A 25,432-nucleotide genomic window follows, 5' to 3' on the forward strand; every position below is an offset into this window, starting at 1 on the left:
GGAGTAGAGGCGACGACCTCCACTAGCCCCACCTCAGCAGCTGCAACCAGCACAGCTCCGCTCGCCGACCCCCAGCGCCCTCTAGATTCCCCGCGCCCGCCGATTCTCCGTGACGTTGAGGGCGCTGCGCGCATGCGTTACTGGGGCGCTCCCCCCTCCCCCCCGGGCCCCCGCACCTCCTTCCGCGGTCCCCGCCTCCCAACGGACTGGAGTGGGCGGGGCCTGCGGGGTCTAGCCGCTGCATGGGCCGAAAGGGAGGAGGGTTAGACTGCGCGAGGCTGTGCACCGGCTCCGGAGGCTCGCGGCAGCTGAGGCTGAGGGGAGGAGCTGAAGCAGCGGTCGCAGCTCCCGCCCGGACAGAAAGCTCATCCCGCGAAGCCCCCTCCCATACTCGGGCGGGCGGGCGGCGGCGGGAGGCGGAGGAGAAGGAGGAGGGAGCGTCTCTGCCGCCGCCTCCTGGTCCCCAGCGCCGAACAGCCGCCACCACCTCCCTTCGCGACGATCCTCCCTCCATGGTGCTGTCGCGGCCCCCCCTGTAGCCAGAGCTGCCCCGCGCCGCGTCGGAGCCGGTCTCGGGCAGAGGGAGCGGTCGCGGCCTCGCGGCCCGCGCGGGCTGACGAGCGGAGAGTGCGGCGCCTCGCGGTCCCCGAGGGTCCGCACGCCCCGGGCAGCGAGGCGGCTGCGAGCTACAGCACAAGGAGCAGCGGGCGGGCGGGCGGCGCCGGGCCCGGGCCGCCCTCGCTCCCACGCCCCGGCCCCGCCGCCCGCGCCGGGGCGGCAGCCGGCAGAGGATAGGCGCTGCAGTCCCCGGGCCTCGCGGCCCCAGTTGAGCTTCCTCAGCACTGAGGGCTTGCGGGTCCTGCGGGGAGGACGCGAGCCGGGAGCCCGGCACTGAGCTCTTGGGCGCCCCCAACCCAGTTTTCAGACCCCCTCCACGCTGCGGCCGCTGTCCCCGTCCGGACCATGGCCGACGACGACGTGCTGTTCGAGGATGTGTACGAGCTGTGCGAGGTGATCGGCAAGTGAGTCTCCACGCGAGGGAGCGGGAGTGTAGAAAAATGCATTTCAGCGATGCCCCGGGCCTCCCGCACCCGCTCCGGGCCTGCCCCCCTGCCCTTTCTCCCTCCCCTCTGCCTCCCTCGTCCTCTTCACCCTGGTGTATTTATAGACTTGTACCTGGGTCTCCTGTCAGGAGGGGGTCTGGGGGCTTCTCAGCGATCTGCGGAGGCCAACGAGCCCGGGTCGGCCACCCCATAAGGCGTGGGGCGGACTGCCTGCATTTTATCTGACGGTTACACAGGGACGTGGCAGGACCGATTTTATAGTTGCTTCCTGGGAACAGTTGGGGTTATTGTTACCTTTCCTGTGCCATAGACCTTTTACGAAAAGAACAGTCTGCATTTCGTGTGCTTGTGTGGAGAGAGCAAGAGAGCGCGTCCGGGGTTTTTAATTGTGGGGTGTGTGTCTATTGTGCCAGGATATTAGACAGATGCCTTTGTGCTCACCCCGTGCCCGGATTTAAGAGGGTCATTGAAGACGGGTGCGTCCAGTTTCGGCAAATGGTTCACCTGCCGTAGAGGAACGTAGAAAGAGTTAGGGGCACCCAAAATTTTAATGCCTCGTTATGCAATGACTGTACAATCAGTGCTCACGGCTCCCTTCCACTGTTGTTGGGATGGTGGTTAGTGTGGTAGAGCAGTCTGCTTTGAGTCACTGGGCTGGTCTAGAATATAGAACTGACAGTCCAAATGCTCATCCTTTCATCTGTGTTGTATAATTACACTAGGGAAAAGCAGGGAATCAGATTAATCACAGGACTGATTGAGAATTAAATCTGCAGTTCCTCATCTAATTGTCCAGTCCTGAAATCTGTTTTGAATTGTTTCCTTTTCATTCTTGTCAAACAATATTCCAAGTGCACAATCCTGCTAATTTGCTTGTGAGGGAAATGCTGGCAATCTGAAGTTGATTTCCTAGCTCAGCGTGTATTCTCAGGCTTTGGAAGTTGAGATAAGCTTTAAGAGCGATTTCTGTTTATTTAATGGGGCTTGTTAGCTAGCTAGTATTAGGATATTTTACCTCTTTTTGGAAGCGGTGCTTTATTGTCTATTTTAAGGTTCACAGTTGGGAAATGAAACCAAGACAGAGCAGTTGGCTCTACCTCTTTTAAGTTGTCTGCAGTATACTCAGTTTCAATTTTTTGAGTGCTGGTAACTCATTTTTTTTTCCTCCATATTGAGGTATTACAGTGAAGCTCTTATGGTGAAATTGTGCTACACTCTTACACCCAGATGCTTCGAGGACACATTATTCCTTGGCCCATTGTTCAGTGACCATCCTATTTGTTAGGAGGAGGATGTCCACATGTGTCTGGTCCAGTCTTTGTGGATGTACCTAGAGCAGCGCTGTCCAAAAGCTAGTTTAATGAGAGCCACGTGTAATTTATAATTTTCCAGTAGCCACATTAGAAAGATTTCAAACAAAAGGTGCAATTTTAGCAGAATATTTATGTAATACATTATACCTAAATTAGTGATTTCAGCATAAACATGTTTACTGTATTGTACATCTTTTCATACTAAGCCATTGAAATCCAATGTGTGTTTTATGCTAACAGCACATCTCAATTTTGATGCTAAACTAAATTTTCACCAGAAGTACTTGATCTGTATTTAGGTCTCAGAAAATTTGTATGTGAAAAAAAAAAAAAAAAAAAAGTAGATTCACATACTCAAGTAGTTCCAAACATACATAAAAGTTTTCCAATAACTCAGTTTACTATTTCTAAATTTTAATCAACTAAACAGATTGCAAAATGTATTACCTCGGTTAGATTAGCCACATTTCAAGTGCTTAATAGCCACAGTCGACTGCCACATTTCTAGAGAGAAAAATATCAAAACTCTCCTTCATTTCTTCATTGTTAAGAGCACACAAAGACGGCAAATGAGAGGTTTCTCCAAAACCACCCAAATGACCATGAGAGTGAGTGACGTTTATTGCGTCTTAATTATAGCTGTTGTAAGTGAGCCTGAAGTTGATCATTGGAAAGTGTAGGATTAAGATGCTTGCATATATTATGATGATGGGAATAGCCATCACTGAATCAGTTTTGGTGACTGATTCTGATTCCTTCGGGTCTGAAAGGATGACTGTGTGGATTTCAAAAAACGGTCAACCTCATGTTAGCAGTCTGTATTGGGCTGACTTCAAACTGAGAAAATATTTTCGGAAGACACACCTGGTAGAGCTCAGTTCATCGATTCTGTTGTTCTGCAACTGCATAAGGAAGAAGAGCAAGCTAATTTTGAGATGCTAGGTAGTCAGTGGCTTCCTGCACTACTGTGAACTGTGCAATTGCATTCCTATCTTACAAAATCTGACTTGGTCTTTTATAAAATACTATTCCTTGAACCAATGAGTCCAAGGTAGCCTCAGGGTTAAATAATACAATGATGTGTTCCTCACCCTGTGCGAAGGTTGAAGGTTTCTCCGGTAAATTGTGTTAGTGCATATTGATCCTGAAATTGAAATTCGTTTGAGATTTGGGGGGGGGGGGGAAGGGACTTAGAATTTGTTCAATTATGAGCGTAAACAGAAAGGCCTTGTAGGTCATCATTCATTCTGAAAATCTTTCTTGTTGATTTCTATTCAGCCTCTATGGGATTTTGATTTCCTTTTGTATCAAATTAGTAGCACAACTTGTGTTTACACCACAATGTCTTAATAAGTTTTAAATTTTCACTAAGGTTCTTTAAAATAGATTTCAGTTTTCAAGACATATTGGCTACCCACTGACTCCTCTGCCCACCCATCCACCTGCTCACTCATTCTCTATGAGCTAGGCTTTACTTGGTGATGTAAAGGAAATTTCAGTTTGATTGATTGATTGATTTAGGGTCTCACAAATGTAGCCCTGGCTGGCATACAGCCTGTTATGTAGATTAGGGCTGCTCTTAAACTCAAGAGATCTGCCTGTCTCAGCCTTTTAATTGCTGGGGTTAAATGTGTATGTTGTCACATCTGGCTTAAAATTCCAATAGAATTTAGACCCCTTTAGGTGTACTTTTCTTGGTTATGAGCATGATTTAACGTTAGGAGGCATGAAGGGAGATTGCTATTTGGAATATATTTTCTTTGTAGTTTTTGCAAGCTTCACTCTTGTTACAGCTATATTGGAATGAATCATATGACTTCATTACAAAGATTGGGAAGATGCCATTTCTTTTTGAAAAAATGAAGACACCCTCTTTGGTTTTTTTTTTTTTTTTTTTTTTTTTTCTTTCTTTCTTGAAAGTTGCGGAAACTCTTCAGTGACTTTTGTTTCTGTATCATTTTTCATATGGCATCTTTCAAGTTATTGAAGTAAATTCAATTACAGTTCGAACTTCCTTTTGTTTTTCAGATAGGGCCTCACTCTATGATTTGTAGACCAGGCTGGTACCAAACTCATAGATAGCCACCTGCTTCTGCTTCTGCCTCCCACGCGCTGAGATTAATTGTACAGCACCACCACGCCCATCTAGTCCTCAAACTTCTTAACTTAACAAAATAGCAATTACTGGAAAGAAAATGTATTATGCAAATAGAAGTTAATAACTAATTATTGTCACAACCACTTACTGTCCCTTCTGCAGATATATAGTTTTGTGTAAAACTAGTGATAGTATATGAAATGCGTTTTAAAACAGTTCATTTAAATTAAAACATTAAAAATCACCATCTTTCTGGTATAAGCAGCGTCTTTGGAAGAGGAACACAAAATGTTCAGTTTTTTTACATTGTGTAGGTTGAATATTTGCCCTGGATTTTAGAGTGTTCCGTAACCTGGAACGTCTGGCTATCCTGCTCTGCTAAGACATAAACTGAAATTGGAATGGTGAAGCATGGCCCTTGCTCACGGATGACACACAAGTTTGCCAGGCATGCTGTATTTGTTTACACCCTGAGAGTACTTATCATATTTAATTACAGTTACTTATTTATGGTCTCTCCTCCTAGCTAATAGGTAGCTTCTTGAAGGTAAAGAAATTGATAAAGGACATCTTTCTCCATTGCTAAACACACTGCCTGCAATGTAATAGTCACTCATTAGCCATGGAATACATTGAGTAGTTTTAATATAATCTCATTAAAAGGCGAAAAGCGTAGCTATCAACTTTGGAGTAATTATTGTCCCAAAAGGCTGAATTAGTTTAAAGGAGTGGTGCTTTACCTGGCTGCATATTAGAACTGTATCAATGCCAGGGGTATTTTGTAAAACTAAAGGAAGCTTGTGTGAAGAGTCACTGTTTTAAAACTTACCAGATATATGTAGCATTCTGGGGCTAGCTTTTCAGAACATTAAACTTTTTTTTTTTTTTTTTTTTTTTTACAAAGTAGAATAAATACATTTTGTGATCTATTTAAGCTACCAGATCAAAACATGGATTTTTACCTTCTAGGCATTTATGTCTCTGAGCCAGTTGTGTAAGAATTTAGTCTCAGCCTGTGTTTGGCTTTGGTTTCCTGAGCCTTTCAAGATTCACATTGATTTATGACAGTCATCTAATGCTAACATGATGATTGTCTGATGTTTGGAACAACACAGAAGAAAGAGTTCTTCAATAACCATTGATCATAGCTTTCTACTACAGTGGCTTAATTTAATAATAAATTCATTAGTTTAGTATGGATTGTTTGCACACACACTTTATTAAAAGAGAATGGTTAAGTTACTTATGTACTTTAAGTTCTGTGCTTGTGCTACAATAATGCAATTTGCCAGAGAATTGAGTAAGTGCAGTCTTATGTAAATACTGGATTAATAATATATAAAATATATAATTAAGCATAGAGGGAAAATCAGCTTTACCAATTTGTACTAATTACTCTGGCTTTCCCACGTATTGATTATCTCAATGATTTGGAGTTCTAGTACCTCAGGGGAATGTTAGACCATGCAAAAGAATCTTCCTGAAAATTTAAGGAGACACTGTACATAAATTATTTTTTACTGTTAAGAAAAGGTCATGTGTAAGTTTGAATGATTTGAAATTTTTCCCAAAGCAAGGAGTATTACATGAGAGACCATGATCACAGTGATAGCCATGTAGCCAGGGAACCATCACACAGTCACCAGGTACATTTCTAAGAATCTAGATAATTTCAGCACTTGGGATTTAGCTGCCTTTCTACAGAAGACAACCTACAGAATTTTGAGACAAGGGAAGCAAGGTCAGTTTTTGAGCAGTTGATTATGGGGCCTTCTGGGGGATGGGGAGTGAGCTCTTTAGTGACTGTCTATGCACATGTCTTTGTGTAGATTTTTCCCAATTGATTTAGGAGGTGTCATTTACAACTTCTTCCTAAATTTCTCATATAGAATCCCTTAACTTCCATAATGGTAGTGTGATTTGTGTGCAATTTGAAATGTGCAGTTCACCTTCTTCCATTTTTCTCTTGTATATACAAGCTTCGCACAATGGACTGTACTTCTAATTTTCCTTAAATTATGTTCTTAGATATTTCCTTTACATCAAAAGTTCTAGCATCTATTTATAGCTATGTTCAATAGTAGAAATAGGTATATCACGTTGCTTTGAGATTGTGTTCAAATAGTTGCTCTTTTGTAACTGTTTTCATATTGTATGTTTAAAAGAACTTTAACATAGTAAGTTTTAAAATAAAGTTTATAACCTAACAATTACCTTGCAAAGGACATTGACTAACCTTTCTAATATTAGGCATTTTATATGTATCATCTCATTTAATTCTAACCCTTTCACAGGAACACTGAGCCCAAGAGGTGGTGAGGAGTAATTTGACCAAGATCACCTGGGATTCTATCTGCTTCTAAAGATTGATTCAGGTTGGGGGGAGGAGTTGCATTTCCTTAAAATAAGACTAGTTTTTAAATATTTATTACTGTGAAAGATGATTTCTTTACTTTCCAGTTTTATTTCTCACCTCTTTGGTAGAATATACTATTCCTTCTTTCATTGCTTCTTCTTTTTTTTTTTTTTTTGTCTCTTGTTCTGTGACAGTGGTTCTCAACCTGTGGGTTGTGATCCTTTTGGAATTAAATGACCTTTTCACAGGGGTTACATATCAGATATTTACATTACAATTCATAACAGTAGCAAAATTGCAGTTATGAAGTAGCAACAAAAATAATGTTGTGGAAACTCTATGAATGTAATATAATTCCTGATTGTTTCAGGGTTCTTCTTGCTGTATGTAGTTTATTTTATTTTTGTGTAATAATTTATTTATAAATCATTTATTTATTTATAATTTATTTAATTTTATTTATGTGTAATAATATAAATGTATATGTAAAAAAGAAATATAATTAAAAAATTAAAAAAGAAATAATAAAAAGATAATGTTATAGTTGGGTGTCACCACAACATGAAGAACTGTAGTAAAGGTTTGCAGCATTAGGAAGGTTGAGAGCCACTGATCTATGATGAAATATTACCAATTGTTACCAAACTAACTGTTAAACCTATATATTCTTTAGCAGTGGAAATAAAGAATCTTGACCATCTGTCTAAAGTATAATTAGTTTTGAAACATTCTCCATCTATTTTACTCCTCAAGTGTTTCCCCTCCCCAGACTAATTTTTCTAAGTGTCTAAGCCAGAATGGTGAGGTTTTCAGAGATAGGCATTTATTGGAGGGTATGGTGTGTTGATTTCTTATGTCCTGTGATAAATACTGAATTGCATTTGACTTTGAAAACCATGTCTTAAACTGCAGCTTCTGAATCTGTTTCAGCTGCTAACCCTGCTCACTTAAGTAGTCAAAAACCTACAAAAAGTAGCTTTGTGTAGTAGAGCAAGTACCTGTCACCAGCGACTAAGCTGATGGGATATTCTGCTTTTGCAGTTTTTAGTTGCAAATTATAATACAGATTTCTTTTTCACTGTATTTATATTTTATAGAGTTTGATTACTGGCTTTTAAGCAAAATAATTTGGCTTTCCAAAAATGATGCCATTTCTATTCTCCAGCTTGTATATGACCATGAATCAGATGGAAGCCTTCCATTGAGTGACAAAGTAAATATTAAATACATATTTGATCCTTTTAAAATTTTACTTTAAGTTCTTGGTATTTATCACACTAATATTGTTTCCTAAAGTATTCCACTATAGAGATATTAAATCTTTCTAGTATCAAGGATTTTTGTCCTTGGATAGTGCTAGTATGCTCCCCCGCCTCTCCTTTCTCATCCTCGTTCTCTCACCTTCTAAGTTTGTTAATTGGCTCTATAGTGATGTGGATGCATTCACAACAGAAAATGGTTATTTTATTGTAGTTAAGCCATTTTATATTTTGTATCTAAGTATGCATTTTCATTTCAGCTTCTTGTGTTCTATTATTGGGTTCATATACATTTTTTACCAATTTTTAAATATTTTAATATGCTTTTTGGGTTTATAAGCATTATTGTGACTGTTTTGATCATGTACAATAAATGATTCATTCTTATATTCATTCTCATCCTCCTCCTTCGTTCTTCCCTCTCCCCGTAGTTAATTCTCCAAAATATACTATATTGCTAGACATGATGGGGCACACCTTTAATTCTAGCACTTAAGATATAGAGACAAGAGGAACAGGAGTTCAAGAAAAGCCTCAGCTACATATGAATTGAGGCCAGGCTGGGCTACATGAGATCCTGTCTCAAAATAAATAACAATAATGTCACACACCCATGCACGTTGCTGAATATGTATCTTGGTGTATGTCAAGCTAAGATAGAATTACTGTCATTTGTCTTGCTTTGTTTTTGTCACCATGACTCAAACTAGAGTTACCTGGGAAGAGGGGACCTCAATTAAAGCATTGCCTTCATCAGACTGCCCTGTAGGGACTTCTGGATGGTCCTTCCTTGATTAATGATTGATGTGAGACGGGTGGTACCCTTCCTGGCAGGGTGGTACTGTTCCTAGCAGGTGGTCTTGGGTTGTACAAGAAGAAGGCTGAGCAAGCCATGGAGAGCAAGCCAATAAACAGCTTTTCTTTATGGTTCCTTCCTGTGCTCCTGCTTAAGTTCCTCCCTGGTTTCCTTCAATAATGGACTGTGACGGAGACATGTAAGCCAAATAAATGCTTTCCTCCCGAAAGTTGGTTTTGGTCAGTGTTTTATTGCAGCAGTTATAGAGGTCTCTGCCCCTGCTGTGGTATGCAGATAGCCACTGTATCACTGCTGTTTCATGCATTCACATTTGTGCTTTAAAGAAACAGATTTTCAGCCTTTCTGCTTATTGTTTCCCCTGAATATGATTCCATTGCTTTGTGGCTTGTAAGGCAGCCCCCTAAGATCCGATCTGGTAACCTTTGGGCACAATGGAACCATTTTCTTCTTTATAGAAGGAATGATACTGGCTTTACAAGCTATTTGCATAGACTGGTGATTGTAAAGTGCACCATAAGCGTTTTTTATTTGTAGAATGCTCTGCCATACTCAAATTTCCTTTGGCTGTTTTGTACATAATTTTCAACAATTTTTCGATGTGTACTTTCTCAGTGCTAAACACATGCTCTGTTACATAAATAATATGTTGAAATGAACATTCTTTTCTACCATGTAGATAAAATATCAGTGGTGCTAGTATTCATTCATTTAGTCATTCATTTGTAGCTGTGAAGCCATGGGAAAATTAGTTAATATCCCTGATCATTTGTTACTTTGTCTATAAAAGGAAAATGACAGTATAGTTTTCTGAGGAGGATTGTGAAGATTAAATAATACAAATAAATAAAAAGAAAAAAAACAATCTGTGGGAATTACTACAGGTTTTTATTTTAGTTGCATTATTATTATTATTATTATTATTATTATTATTATTATCATCATCATCATCATCATTATTATTATTACACTTGAATTCTTTTTATCTTTTTAGTTGCATTATTATTATCATCATCATCATCATCATCATCATCATCATCATTATTATTACACTTGAATTCTTTTTATCTTTTTTTTTCTTTTCAAGACGGGGTTTCTCTGTGTAGCCCTGGCTATCCTGGATTTGCTTTGTAGACCAGGCTGGCCTCGAACTCACAGCAATCCACCTGCCTCTGTCTCCCAAGAGCTGAGATTAAAGGTGTGTGCCACCACGCCCTACACTTGAATTCCTTAGCCTCGAAAAGTTCTATCAATAAAAGAAACATATTATTAAATCTAGAGCATCTCACTCTAGTTCTTGAATCCTGACAGAGCAAGAGTTGCAGCTGACTTGTTTACACTGCTGTCTGTGCATAGTTCTTAAACCAGCATACATCAAGTCATCAGTAGTTGTTGAATAGATCTATTAAGTGAGAAATCCAGAGGCAGCAGGAAAATAAAATTGAGGAAATCTTTGTAGCAGACGTGAAAGTTGAATGGTTTGTTAGTCTTCTCCTTGGGATAATTTTTAAAATCTTAGACCTGTTTCCTCATTTCTAAAAAGGACTAGAGAAATTCTAGTAGAGGAACTCTTACAACTCTGAGGAGTATAAAAATATATTCAAGAGAACCTAGTGTCTTTTAGCAAAAAAAAAAATGCTATGGGTTTTCATAATTTATTTATAAACCTGTCCTAAGTTGTAGTTTTACAGTGTTATGTTTAAAGCTCCAAAGATTTTGTTAAAGGAGTTTTGTATCGCATTTTGATACATTTGGACATTTGATAGAGTTAATTAATTGTTCATAATTTGAGACTCCATGTTGAAAAAAGGAAAATCTAGGGCTGGCAATTGAGATGGCTCAGGTTAAAAGCACCTGCCACTAAGCCTGAGTACTTGAGTTGGATTCCTGCTCAGACTCAGATGGTGGAGGGAGAGAACCAATTCCTGTAAGTTGTTCTCTGGTGTCTGTACCTATATACATACAATGCAAGTCGTGTCAATATTTTTAAAAGAAGAGAAAAATCCTGGAATACATATTTAAGAAATATACAAGATTTGTTAACTGTATAGTGTACTAATTTCCCAAATTATGTTATAACAGCAATTTCCATATCTTAACTGAGGGCAAATGAGACAGAAAGACCCTAAAAATGTAGTCTGTGAAAGATTGGGCACTGACTCTAAAGTACCTAAATGCACACTCCGTAGAATGATCATCATGCTGGAAGAGGGTGGTCTACTTAGACCACTTCTGTGGAAATAGGTTGGCTTCAGAGGATAGTAAATGGTATCTTTTCCTAAGACCCTTGGGCAGTGTTATTTACATTGCATCATTTAGGTTAGAAGTTTTGCTGACACTGCCTTTCTCTCTTAACCATTAGTTTAAGGGAGACTTGTTTGACTTTATTTGTATGTGAATGACTTCCTGTCTTCTACTTAGGCTTAATATTATTTTAATTAGGCCCTAATCCTAACAGTATAATATGGCATTAAACTTGAGATTATCCTTTTTTTTTTCCTGAGATAGAATCTCAACTATGTAAACCAGGCTGGCCTCATTCACAGACATCTGTATGCCTCTGCCTCCTGATTGTTGGGTTAAAGGGACGATAATATCTTTTTTTTAAGTTATTTACTTTTATGAGTAGCCATGTGAGTACTGGGAACTGGACCAGGGTCCTCTTCAGGAGTAAACTGTCCTTTTAACCACTGAGACATCACTCTAACATAATTATCTTTTTAATAAATGTCTTTTAAAGTCATTTGTAAAGCAATTAGAAGCTTTAAAACAAACAGGAAGCTGCTTTCACTGAGAACATTATTTATATTTCACATAAATTTGAAAAAAACTCATTATTAAACTATTCAAATAACAGGCCAGATTGAGAATATAATTCTTACATTATAATCAACATATTTTAAAGACATGCTAAGACGAGGGGGTCTTTACTTACCATAGATGTTATAAACTATGCTATTTTTTCTTTAAAAACATTTCTCTACAAAACTCTTGCACCTGAGGCTCAGGGAACATAGAAAAGGGGATGAAAAGATTGTAAGAGTCAGGGAATTTGAGGATTGTAAAAGCTAAAGACCAATGAGTTCGTGTCTCCTAATAGAATCAGAAGCTACACGCTAAAGTCTCAAAAACATGACTGTCCAACCGTGAGCTAATCAAGGAAAATACCAATGAGCGTGCCACACAGGATGGAGAGGAGCCCACGTGGCCTCAACCCTACACCAAGAACTACAGTGACCTAGGAAAGCTGGGAGTGGAAGAGCTGGTCTTCCCCCAGAGAAGAGCACACACTTGCTTGTTCAGTGCTAAACAGTCAGGCCTGAAAACACTACAGGTAGCATTAGATACAGACTGAGCCATTTTTACTTAGGAATATGCATGTGTATATTATATACACAAAACACCTATGCATCCAGTAACAATTATTGAAAAAAAAAGAGGCCATAAATGTGAAGGAGAGTGAGGAGGGGTATATGGGAGGGCTTTGAGGGAGGAAAGGGAAAGGAGAAATGTAATTATAATCTCAAAAAAAATTGTTTTAAAAGATTTGTCTCATGGCTATTAAACTAATCTGTAAACATCTCTTCATGTGAAAATGCTTTATTATCATCATTTGCACAAAAGGACTGGAAATCTGAAGAGGAAACATTCAAGGCTTACTGCTGCACTTCTTAGATGCTCAACATTAATTACCGTCTCTCCCATGGCTGAGCGTTCCCATTATGTTGCTGGATCACACTTCATCTTTATGACCTACTTGCCCTAAAAGTTCAGTGGGCTTTAAGTTTCCCTGGTGCCTTCAGTATTAGACTTACAAATATGAATATGGGCTTTATGGCCTTATTAACACATTTCCCCCTCATTCCTGGATCCATTCCTAGACACAGAGACAGAGTTATAAGATGGATTTGAAAGTAAGATGTAATTTAGAAATTGTCAATCCAGGCATGGTGGGTCATTCCTGCAACTCCAGCACTTGGGAGGATCACTGTAAATTCCAGGCCAGACTTGGCTACAAAGTGAGAACCTCTCTTAAAGTGCATCTCTCCAAAAAAGACCAAGAGAAATAAGTATTCTAAAGAAACTTTATTTTTAAAAAATATTTGTTTATTTGTTTGGTTGGGTCTTCTTGGCTGGCCGGGCACTCACATGTAGATCAGGCAGGCCTCAGACTCAGAGTCCCCTCCCTCACCTGCTTGATTGCTGAGATTAAAATTATGAAGTAATTCGTGTCACCGTGTCACAGCAGTATTTGGAATATTTTTTTCTATTTATTCATCTCATAAAAGAAGAATGGGAAGCTTGAGTGATGGCTTAGAAGTTAAGAGAACTTGCTGCTCTTGCAGTGGACCCAAGTTCTGTTGCCAGTACCCATCTCACAACTGCCTATAATTCCAGTTCCAGGGGATCCAGTGCTATCTTTTGGTCTCTATGAGTAACTGCATGCACATGGCATACATGCTTGCTCTTGCTCTTGCTTCCCCCCTCCCACATAAAATAAAAACAAAAACATTTTAAACAGATAGTAGTGACTGGCAATCCTGGTTTTATGAGATTCTTATGAGCATAAGATGACATGATTTTCAAAATGTCTCAAATTGCCCTATACATTATATCCATTTTTGTTGAAATGAAGTATACCTACTTAGAATTAGGCATTGTTGAATTTTTTGAAAGGATAACTTACCTTTATTTAAAAAGTGTGTGTGTGTGTGCGCGTGCGCGCGCGCGCGCGTGCGTGTGTGCATGTGTGTGATGAGTTACCACAGTGTATATGTGGAGGTCAGAGGATAACTTGTATGAGTTGGTGTAGGCATTACTTTTTTTTAAATTTTATTTTATTAATTCATATTACATCTCAATGGTTATCCCCTCCCTTATATCCTCCCGTTCCCCCCCCCATTTTCCTCTTACTCCCCTCCCCTATGACTGAGGGGGACTTCCTCCCCCTGTATATGCTCATAGGGTATCAAGTCTCTTCTTGGTAGCCTGCTATCCTTCCTCTGAGTGCCACCAGGTCTCCCCATTCAGGGGACGTGGTCAAATATGAGGCACCAGAGTACATGTGAAAGTCAGACCCCACACTCCACTCAACTGTGGAGAATGTCCTGTCCATTGGCTAGATCTGGGTAGGGGTAGGCATTACTTTTTAACTCTATTTTATTTTGGTTCTTATACCTCTACCTTCCTTCTACCAACCCCTAACACAAGGTAGGAGAGAAAGAAGGTTAGTGGGGAGATGGGTGGAGTTCGCTTTGACTACTTCTGACTTGTTAAGGTTGTTGGGTTCTTTGGGGCAATGCGAATCTCAGTTGTCAGTATATCCAGCAGTCCAGCTAACCAGCAAACAGCAAACGAACCAGCAGCCTTCTTCCTTCTCCAACTGTCTTCTTGAAGCATCCCTTGAAGGGTTCTCCTTTTCTCTCTGGTCTTTAGTGTCCCCTCTCAGTCCTCACAATTAAACTAACTATAACTGGCAAAGACCACACCCCTCTCCGAGTAGCATGAGACGCTTATCAGCTGTGGACAAACTGAAAGCCACCCCATGTCCCACACTCGGGATTTAAACAAAAACATATTTACGTAACAACTGAGTTTTTAAAGACACCAAGACTTCCACAAGTTGGTTCTTTCCTTCCACTATGTTGGTCTCAGGGATCTAACCCAAGTTGTAAGGCTTGTGCAGTGATTACCTTTACAAGCAGCTTTCTGGGTCCTACATTCGTCTAAACTGATTTTGTGCTGTTTTTATGAGCCTTACATAATATACTTTGCCTCTTAGGTAGGACTTAGACCATGATAGGTCAAAATGTTGATTATATGAAGGTAAAATATGTACATTTTACTAATGGTATAATAATAAATTTACACTGAAGTCAAAGCAAAAAGAAAGAATGTGAATTAGAATGTAGCCTTTTTTTTAATCCTGAAATTGTAAAAATTTGATTGAGCCTTAAAAATTTGAACTTCAAATGAAAAACATTTGTTTCCAGTCAGAGAACTTGGGTCTTCTCAATGTGTGGGACCCCTCTTGGCTCCCAGCTGTTCCTGGGACGATGTTAGGAATGCAGCTCCCAGGACTCACCTTGACCATCCAGATCAGAAGCCAGGGGAATGGAGCTTCACTCTCAGTAAAGATAGCCTGCCTATAGGCTGAATTACTTCACACTACCTGTTTCTGACATATGGCTGATCTTTATACTATAGACAGAGTTGAGTAGTTGTGCAGGACCGCTGCCCACAGAACCTCAACTATTTGTTATTTGGCCCTCATAAGCTCAGTCTCCATGCCAGTCCCCTAGTAAGGGGAGTAGGAGCTACCTCTACCTCTGGTACCCACTATTTGATCACTTCCCCCCTGGCGGGCAGCCCTGCCAGGCCACAGAGAAAGAGGATGCTGGTGGTCTTAATGAGACCTGATAGGTTGGGGTCAGATAGTATGGAAGGAGGGCTCCCCCTCTCAGAAGACTAGGGGAGAGGGATAGGAGAAAGAGTGAGGGAGGGTGGGAAGGGGAGGAGACAAGGGAGAGGTTATAATAGGGATGTCATGTGAATAAATTAGAAAAACGAAAAAAGAAAAAAACCCAACAGCTCATTAATCCTTGTTTAAGATGACATCTTTGTTTTTTCCCATAATTCTAAAGTGTGAGTAGTTAAAATCATTAGGTAAATACCCACATCTGCCTTTACACATGACCTTCATATTTCTACAAGCCATTCCTTGCTCTGGTAGCTACTTTTTAACTCAATAACTAGACTTTTCAATAAAAATAACACACTGCATTGCAATTTCTTTCTTCTGCTTGGTAATAGTACGATTTTAATACTGATTCCATGCTGGTGTGCCTTGGTATGTCTACATCCCAGTGTAATCTAACTTACTCATCGATCGCAATCTTCATTTCTCTCTCTTCTTATTGCCTTAATTATTTCTGTAGGAAAAAAATCCCACTTTGTGACTTCTATGTTTAGAAATCTGTGAACTGTGCTGTGCCTGGAGTACTGTTACTCTTGTCCTGTAGTGCTGTAGTTGCTTACACTTCACCAGAAGATTTGAACACACAGATACCAAATATCTTCTTGTGTAATCTTCAAGCATTTTCTGGGAGAGTTATTGTTAGCATTTCCACATCCAACCAAGAATAGCTGTTCATGTCCATAGTTGGGGTATCATTCTGAATTCCTGATCTTTCCTTTATATTTTCTCTAAGTACTTATGATGATTGGTGGTCAGCATTACATAAAATATAAGGAGTGATTTTAGTACTGTTATTAATAGATTGGGACACTTCTGTTTTCCCATATTACTCAAGGAAAACCAATGTTTTTTTTTTTTTTCTGGAAAAAAAGGTCTCCTGCTCTAATAGCAAAAGCAGAGAAAGTGGTTTTGTTGCAGATGTGATTCCATGTGTGTATTTCTTTTCATTCTATCACTGATGTTTTAAGTTGGCAAATAAGACTTAGATAAGTGCTACTGAGCTGTCTTACTTGTGAGTTTGGTTCATGATTTATCCCAGACAGGAAATACTCAATGAGTTTCAGAGTGGACATGATTCAATTAGCCCTTTCATTTTTTAAGGCTTTTCCAAACAACCTAATTCATACATTTTTGCCCTGCTTACTCATCCCAATGGTGAGATACAAAGACAGACAGACAGACAGACAGACACACACACACACACACACACACACACACACACACACACACACACACACACAGGCACAGAGTCTGGTTATTCAGGTCTATTGCCCAAGGCAGTCTATATCTGCCAGATAATGTGAGGTTTACTATTTTCTGCAAACCAGCATTGGAAATGAAGTATTTGTAAAATTAAATTATTTATGGCGATGATTAAAACATGAACTCTTTAAGAGAAGGCAGTGTTATTTTCCCAGCCATCACAATAGCCACCCACAAGAATCATCTGAACCACCTCATCCTTTCTGTTTTATCTACTTGAAACGGAGTTCAGGGGTGAGTGGGTGATAATGAAAGTCTGGTAAATCAGACTACGCTTTAGGTTAGAGAAATGTTCTGGAAGTCTTGCTGTGGTGGATCCTCCTGTGCAAAGGCATCTGGGATATCCCAGAGATTCAGAGGTAAGCTTCAGTAATTTTCCTCACTTCCTTGGCAGCCAGTTATGCTTGAGAGCTGAGTGTTCCTTTCAGAGAAGCAACTGCTGAATGCGAGTTTTGAGCCATTCGAGGCTATGATGTTCAGATTCAAAATTTCTTAGTAAGCAGAGTGTTATTTAAGAGTGGTTATGCTTCAGTGTTAGCTAAGGCTCATTAGGAAATAGACATTGCACCTAGGTCTCCAGGTAACAAGTCTTATTTTCTTTTAGTACTCATATTTCCCTGCTTCAAAGCCATTGAAGTCTCCAAGTGCCTCTTTGAAACACATTAATAAACATAGAATTGTATTGTGGATATCGAATATAATGGTAGAATCCTTTCTAGTACTAATAACTAATTAGATTTCCTAATTTTTGAGAACTTGCAAAGTGTCAGGCTTTCTACTAGGTACTACCTTTTTCCAGATTTTGCATCTAGTGCAGTTGGTCTCAACCTTCCTAGTGCTGCTACCCTTTAATACAGTTCCTTATGTTGTGGTGACCCCTCAACCATAAAATGATTTTTGTTGCTATTTCATAACTGTAATTTTGATCCTATTACATGTCATAATGTAGATATTAGTGCTTTCTGATGGTCTTAGGTGACACCTGTGAAAGGCTTATTCGACCCCCAAAGGGGTCATGCCCCAAAGGACAGTAAATGCTGATCTGTTGAGATCTAGGAGGCTAGATTTAACTTTCAGTCAACTAGCTAGCCCCACCTGACCCTGAGCAAATGTAGGTAATATGCTAGCTGCTAAGATGGAGAGCTGTTTCAGGTTAGCCATTACTTAAAACTCATTCAACAGAACTTTTTCTAAAGACAATTTCTAAATCACCAGTGGACGCATGAAAAAGTGTACAACTTTAAATCATTGCAAAATGCAAATATGAAAGCATAGTGACGATCACTTTACATTTAGGATGGCTAGAATGAAAAAGATGGATGACTGTGCTTACACAGGTGGCTCTGGTTAAACTAAATGGATCATAAAACCAAAAGTTATGAATCTGGGAAAAGGAGTGGGAGGAAGGATAAGAGGTTCACATGAATGGGAGGAAGATAAGAAAGTGGGAGGAGAAACTAACCAGAATGCCTTATGCACATATATGAAATTGTCAAAGAACAAGCTTAATTGATTTGCAAAAGATGGATGATAGCAAGATTGTAGATTGGTCAGAATATAAAATGACACAGCCACTGTGGAAAATATGTTGTCAGTTCTTCAAGAAATTAGTTTTGTGTGACCCAGCTATTCCATTACTAGGTATATAGCCAAGAGAATTAAAAACTTGTATTTACACAAAACTCACATATCAAATGCTCATACTACCATTAGTCGTAATGGACAAGATGTATTAACAAACCCGATGCACATGGGAAGAACAGTTTAAGAAAATTTGGTAATTGCACAGTGAAATATTATTTGTCCATAAAAGGAATGACGTATTTATACAGTTTTCAACATAGGTTCCCTCAGAAAACTTATGTTAAGTGGAAGAAATCAGGCATAAAAAAAACCACATAATGTATAATTTTGTTTCTATAAGTCTTTTCATAGAAAAATTAAATTAGTGGTTATCAGTAGTTGGAGGAGGAATAAGTTGAAGAGTAAATGTAAACAAACCATGGGATTTCTTCTTTGGTCTCTGGAATAGTGCTTTTCTATCAAGGCACAATTTTGCATATACTAAAGCCCACCAAATTGTATAGGTTAGAAGAGTAAATTTTATTGTTTATAACTAAAAATGAAAGATGATCTTTTAAAAACTTTAGCCCCTTAGTCACATCATCCACATTTCACTGCCTCAATAGCTATATGTTTCTAGTGGCTCCATGTTGGTAGCACAAACTTAGAATGTTTTTGTCAAAATTTTCTTAGATAGCACTGATCTAGAGGATTTTGGGTTTGCAGTTTGAGACAAAAAAAAAAAAAAAAAAAAAAAAAAACCAACAACAACAAAAAAAAACAAAAAACAAAAAACGAAAAGAACCTAGAAGAGGTTATTACACTTTGTCATAAGTTACTCCATTTTGGTTTTCACAACTTTTATACATTACAAAAATGCTATATCTAAAAGGACTCTTCTAGGATTGCTTTCTTCTTGGTCTCTTTGAGCAAGCTTGTCATTATAGCATGGCTTGGACAAGTAAATACACCTCTTTGATTTATTTCTAGTTTTTTTTCAGTAGGAAAATAGAGAGGTTGACCTTACTGATTTCTTAAGTCCTTCTTGAACTCTATAGTGATTCTGAAAATTTAAATGTTTCATTAGCTGATTATTTCCATTTATCTTTGATACCAGTCAAACTAACATTATGTTTCCTTTGCTTACTATTAAATTTTAGGTAGCATAAATGTGAGGGAAAAGAGATTAAATAGAATTTATCTGTAGCGTACAAAGATGGTTCATTATATGCTAATAGTTAAAGTAAAACATTAGCAGAATAAAGCATAAAGTTCATGTGATTATCTCACTAGAAGCAAAAAAAAAGTCCAATAAAATTTAAAATCCTTTCATGATAAAAACAACTAGGAAAGAATATATCTGAGTATACTGAAGGCCATGTGTAACTACTCCACAGCCAAAATAATGAAACTTGTAGCTCTGAAAGCTTTTCCTTTAATATTGTAAGCAAGGCAGTGACACCCACTCTCACCCGTTCTATTCAGTATACTACTAGAAGGACATGCTGGAACAGCTCACAAATAAAAGGCATCCAAATCACAAAGAAAATAATAAAAAAATTTTTCCTTATATATGACATGGTCTGATGTTAAAAAAAAATCCTTAACAGACTCCATGAAGAGGAGGAAAAGAAGACCTCATCATACATTTCAGTATTTTTATATAACTTTTCTTTCTGTAATTTAGATTGAATACCTTACTTCATATTTGCTGTTTTTTCTACCCTGTCAACTTAATTTTTTGTTGAATCCTTCTAATGAATATTTCATTTTGATTATTAATAATTTAAGGAAAATGATCCAAAATTTTTAAAATTTCCATTTCTTGCATTGATGTATTTTTTATGACACCCTTGATTTCAGATACTTTGCTGTAATCGTTAATCACTACACAACTGAAACGAAACACTATAGATTTTTATAGTTTTGCAAGGCCTACCCACTTCTCTAGTTTCATGTTGCCATCAACCTTAATTAAATTGATTTGATGATCAGCGTAAAGAGCCTCCACCAATTTGTCACAGTTGGATGCAACCATACAAAGATGGTGTCTTAGTGTTATATTGCTGTGATAAGACATCATGACCATGCAGCTTTTATGAAAAGAAAACATTTTGTTGGAACTTACTTACAGATTCAGAGGTTTAGTCCATCATCATCATGGCAGGGAGCATGGCAGCATACAGGCAGACATTGCTGGAGATGTAGCTGAGAGTTCTACGTCTGGATCCACAGGCAGAAGGAAAAGAGAAAACACTGTTCCTGACTTGGACTTTTGAACCTCTCACTACCAATGACACACTTCCCTCGTTAAGGCCATACTTTCTTTGATCCTTCTCAAGTAGTACCACTCCCTGATGACTGAATATTCAAATATATGAGCCTATGGGGCCCATTCTTACTAAAAACACCACAAATGGAGTTGGCACTTGTGTAAGGATTTGGCAGCTTCACTAATTCCACCTATTAGGTTATCATAGATGAGAGTAGTCTTACTGCACCTCTTTTTTCCTTTTTTATATTTCTCTTTTACATATATATTTATATTATTACACATAAATACAACAAACTACATATAGCAAGAAGAACCAAGAAACAATCAGGGATATATAAATGTTACATTCATAGTGATTTGCCTATTTCTGTTTGCCAAACTTGAAGAAAGCATTTCCTCTCTTGGTGAGTCTAAAATTCTGAAGGTAACTCAATATCTATCATAACTCATCTCTATCAACTTAAAACATCTATCTAGACCTAAAGACATCTTAACCTCTAAACAACAAAACTTAATTGTAAGACTAAACTATCTGGTTTTCAACCCCATCAGAGACTTGAGAAGGAATAAAACTTAATTATCTGAGTGAATTGGAAGTGCAGGTTAGCAGCTTTCAAAATAAAAACAATGTCAGAGACAGTTTGCTCCCTGAACAGTCGTCACTCCTGGCAACACCCAGCCTACCTCAAAGAAGATGATGAACATCAAAGAACCTCCTTATGGAGATGGCTTCAAATGCAGCAAACAAGCTATTGGGTAAAATGTCCTTGTTTCTACCACAGACATAATTCTGCCTAAAAATGGGTAAGTTTGGATGCAACAGAGTTGACGGCCAAACTCTGCCAAGACAGGGTAAGCAAGTCCTCAGTAGTTCCTGCCTCACAAATATATCTGTCAGATATACTGGGCCAGGCCAGAAGGCCGAAGATGATGCTCCAACATTATAGAGAAATTTGGGTGAGTGTTCAGGCAGTAAACTTATAGCATCTCTTTAAAGTAGTACAGCACTAATAATGTCTATTACACCCCTTAGCAGCAGGGTCTTCCTTGGCTATAGTGGTGAGTTACAAATGAAGCCTAATCTTGAATGCAATCAAGCCAACCACCTCCTCTGAGTAATTTAGTGGTAGCAGGGAAGGAACATTAATTTTTAGCACCACAATTTCTGTATGATTCTGTCTCTTTATTGTTATTTTCTCTCCGATGAGTGATGATACTTCCCTTAATTTTTTAGATATGTTTTCTTTTGATTATGTGAACATACCTGATTTAAAATCTCTTAAACCTTGCTTGGTGAGATGAATGGATAAAGGCACTTGCAGGCAAGCCTGAGACTCACAATCTCTGGGACTCACACGGTCAAAGAAAAGAACTCACTCTCTGATTGAAAAGAAGGCTCCGCGGGTAAAGGTGCTTGCTATCAAGCCTGATGGCCTCAGTTTGATTCCCAGAACCCATATGGTGGAAGGAAAGAACAAATTCCCACAAGTGGTCTTCTGCATGCATGTGCATGTACACACACACACACACACACACACACACACACACAAATGTAAAAATTTTTAAAAAGAGAACTGAGTCCTACAGTTGTCCTAACACTTCCACACACCTGCTGTGGCATGTTCATATGTGTTTTATGTACACACACAATAACAATGCAATAAAACATAAACTCTACTAAACTCAAAAGTTGGGTCTCATCAGAGTCAAGTCGTGTTGGCTACTATTTTCCAGTCAGCAATTTTTCTCAATAAGTTGACATTCTGAATAATACACTGTGGAAATTTTGTGTTAAGAGTCTCCAAAGGTGGTGGTTATTCTTGTTTTCATGTGGTTCAGTGATTTGCCTGGACTAGTTATGTAGTTTTCTTCTCTGGTAGTATGGAGCTACTGAAGTCTGTGCTAGAGACTGTTTGTTAGTTACTTGAGTTTTGTTTTGTTTTTTTCTTAGAAAGTTTTGACCTTTTGGTTATGATCTCTGTTGCCTGGGTTATCATTACTGTATAACTGAGAGTCACCTCATACTCACAGTAGCACTTCTGCCCACAGCCTCCTGGATGCTAGGATTGAAGGCATATGGCATCCTACTTGCATGAGTATCTTGGTTATTATTATTGTTGTTGTTGTTTAAATCGGTCTTCCTAAGATTTTTCCATTGAATCAGCATAATTTTGGACCAATAGGCCTTACATCTTTTGTTAAGGAGAATTTGTATGTGGAATACGGCATACATTTGACGTTTAGGTAGTCTATAAGTTCTTTTAGGGCTAAAGAGATGTATTGGCAGTTAAGACTTGTACTGTTTTTGCAGTGGTTCTGAATTCAGTTCTCAGCATCCATGTCCGGCAGTGGTAGCTTGCAATTTCCTGTCACTCTAGCACTAGAGAATCCAAACCCTATTCTGGACTCCTTCTGTGCCTGCACTGATGTGCTCATAAATATACACATACTGACTTAAAAATAATAAATAAAATCTTTAAAGGTCTACTTTGACTTGTAGACCAATGGAAACCTAGTGGAATTCCCAGAGACAACCCCATACAGCACTGGACACCATTTGCAAAATGTCAACAATGTGAATTGGGAAAAAGCCTATGCAATAAATGGTGCTGGCCCAAAGAATGAAATTGTATTCATATCTTTCATCTTGCATATGGAAATTAAGAAGCTGTGCAGCAAAAAAAAAAAAAAAAAAAAAAAAAAAAAACCAAGAACATCTTTAACCGTTAGAGAAATACAAAGTGAAACTACGTTGAAAGTTCATCTCATCCCACTGATATAAATAACAACAAATTCAGGTTAGGATATAGGAAATGGTAACCTTTATATGCTTTGGGAAGTGTAGGCTAATGTACCACTATAGAAGTTAGTTAACCTAGCTGTACCACTCCTAGGCATCTTACCCCCCCCCCAAATGCTACATCCATCTACAGAGATGCTTGCATATCTTTGTTTATCATTGTTCCTTTTACAATAGCAAGGAAATTAAATCAGCCTGGATATCCATCAACAGAAGATGGCATTAGGAATGTGTGTGTGCACATAATAGAGTTTTATTCCACTTCTAAGAAAAATACACTTATATTACAAGAAAGTTGGTAGAACTGGAAAATGCTAAGTGAGGTAATCAAGGCTCAGAAAAACAAATATGCATCCACATGCAGATTCTAGCCCCTGATTGTAAAGTATGCATATCCAGGTGGGAGAGAGTATGGGTAAAGGCCAGGAAACTAGAAATAGGAACATACAATTGGGGAGGAAAAAGAGGCTCTAGCAGTGACCAGTAGGGGCTATAATTAAAGTGGAAGGGAGGACTACTGGAGAGAAAGTATGATGAGGAAGGCAGACTAATGAGGGATGGTCTGGGAGAGCCAAAAGGAAACATGCATGAAAAACTATTATTTTGTCAGCTAATTCAACCTATTACTGATGGCTGGTTGTGAGGCTCTGTACAAACTCCAAGTCAAGACCCACTACCAGCCATGAGTAATATGTAATTGGGACCCTCTCCAGTCTCTCTCAGGAATGCACATAGCTCTGCACATAATGCAATTTTCCTGAACATCCAAAATACATTAGAACTTTAAGCCTTCTATTGTTGTGTCATTTTGAAGATATCCTATTTACATGCTTGGCTATTGTCTTATTTGCCTCAAAGAATAGTGTGGGTTTAAGCAGCTGTGGTTTTGAATTGGTCACTGATGATTGCTACTCTCTTCAGCAGTGCCCCAACGGTGGGGTTCGAAAATCAGGTCAACTCTCTTCAGTGGCAGTTTCCATAAAGCTAGGAGACCACAGACTCCTGGTAAGGGATGGAAACAATTCCATGTCAAATGCCCACAGATCTTTTGGTCTTACCCATTATCCATAGGCAGAGGCCTCATTATGCCATTTTATGTCTTTCTTAACCCATAGGTGTACACTGTATCTGTAATTTTGATAGTTTTTCATTTAGTACAAATATTTCCTTGTGTCCTTGGTAATTCATTATAAATAACTTCTGATGACTGTGTATCAATCTCAAGTATTTGAATAGCTTATAATTTATTTGGTGATTCCCCTGTTATTGTACTTTAGATAATTACTTGTATAATTTGACAGACTTTACCAGTAGGCTCTAACCTCAGGAAAGCATGGAACTGTTCTGTTTACTACTTCGCCTTCAGTGCCTAGCTTAGTAATTTTTGTTTCTCCACATTCTAAAATGTTAGTTAGTATTTTCAGAAGGTATGTCTTGCTGCCAAAACATTATCCAGATTGTGTGTGTGTGTGTGTGTGTGTGTGTGTGTGTGTGTGTGTGTGTGTGTACCAAGAATGAATTTCCAGAAATGGAACTGCTTAGTGATAGAGACATTGAATTATTGTTGGCTTGTGTGGAGTCAATTTTCTCCTTTCACCTTCACATGGATTCCGGGAATTGAACTCAGGTTGCCAGGCTTGCAGAGCAAATGCCTCTGCCCACTAATCCATCTCACAAGTTCCCTACATTTCTAAAGTTCCTGGTTTAGAAGGATTAATATGATTTCTAGGAAACTTACAAAATGCTTGATTTTAGTGGTAAGCTAATAACTGTTGTATTGTGCATTTGCAATACTGATTGTGCTTATTGCTTTAGAATGCTTTTTGTTTATTTACCTTTTTATTTAATTTATTTATCTTACATCTCAATTGTTATCCCTTCACTAACATCTTCCTGTTCCCACCCTCTCTCCCTAGAATGGTTTTTTGGTATTGTTTTGTTTTGAGACAAGGTTTCACTATATAGCCCTGGCTGACCTAGAATTCACTGTACAGATGAGGCTGGTCTCAGATTCTCAGAGATCTGCCTGCCTCTGCCTCCTGAGTGCTAGGACTAGAGTCATGTGCCAACATTCCTAGCTTATTTCTTACATTTTATTGACCTGATAGGCAAGAAATGGTATAACATAAAACTATTTTACCTTTTTGAT

General features: G+C 38.7%; 1 protein-coding gene across 5 annotated transcripts in view; it reads left to right on the forward strand.

Annotated features, from left to right (window-relative positions):
• Nucleotides 1-741: 741 nt before the first annotated feature.
• Cask (calcium/calmodulin dependent serine protein kinase) overlaps nt 742-25,432 on the forward strand; it is a 337,437-nt gene continuing 312,746 nt past the window's right edge. For all 5 annotated transcript variants that reach the window (XM_051141460.1, XM_051141461.1, XM_051141462.1 and 2 more), the window contains exon 1: nt 742-1,022. In XM_051141460.1, coding sequence (XP_050997417.1) covers nt 964-1,022 — 59 coding nt within the window. In that variant the 5' untranslated portion in view covers nt 742-963. The remainder of the gene's footprint in view (nt 1,023-25,432) is intronic.

The sequence above is a fragment of the Acomys russatus genome, chromosome X, assembly GCF_903995435.1.
Source record: "Acomys russatus chromosome X, mAcoRus1.1, whole genome shotgun sequence".
Taxonomy (NCBI): domain Eukaryota; kingdom Metazoa; phylum Chordata; class Mammalia; order Rodentia; family Muridae; genus Acomys; species Acomys russatus.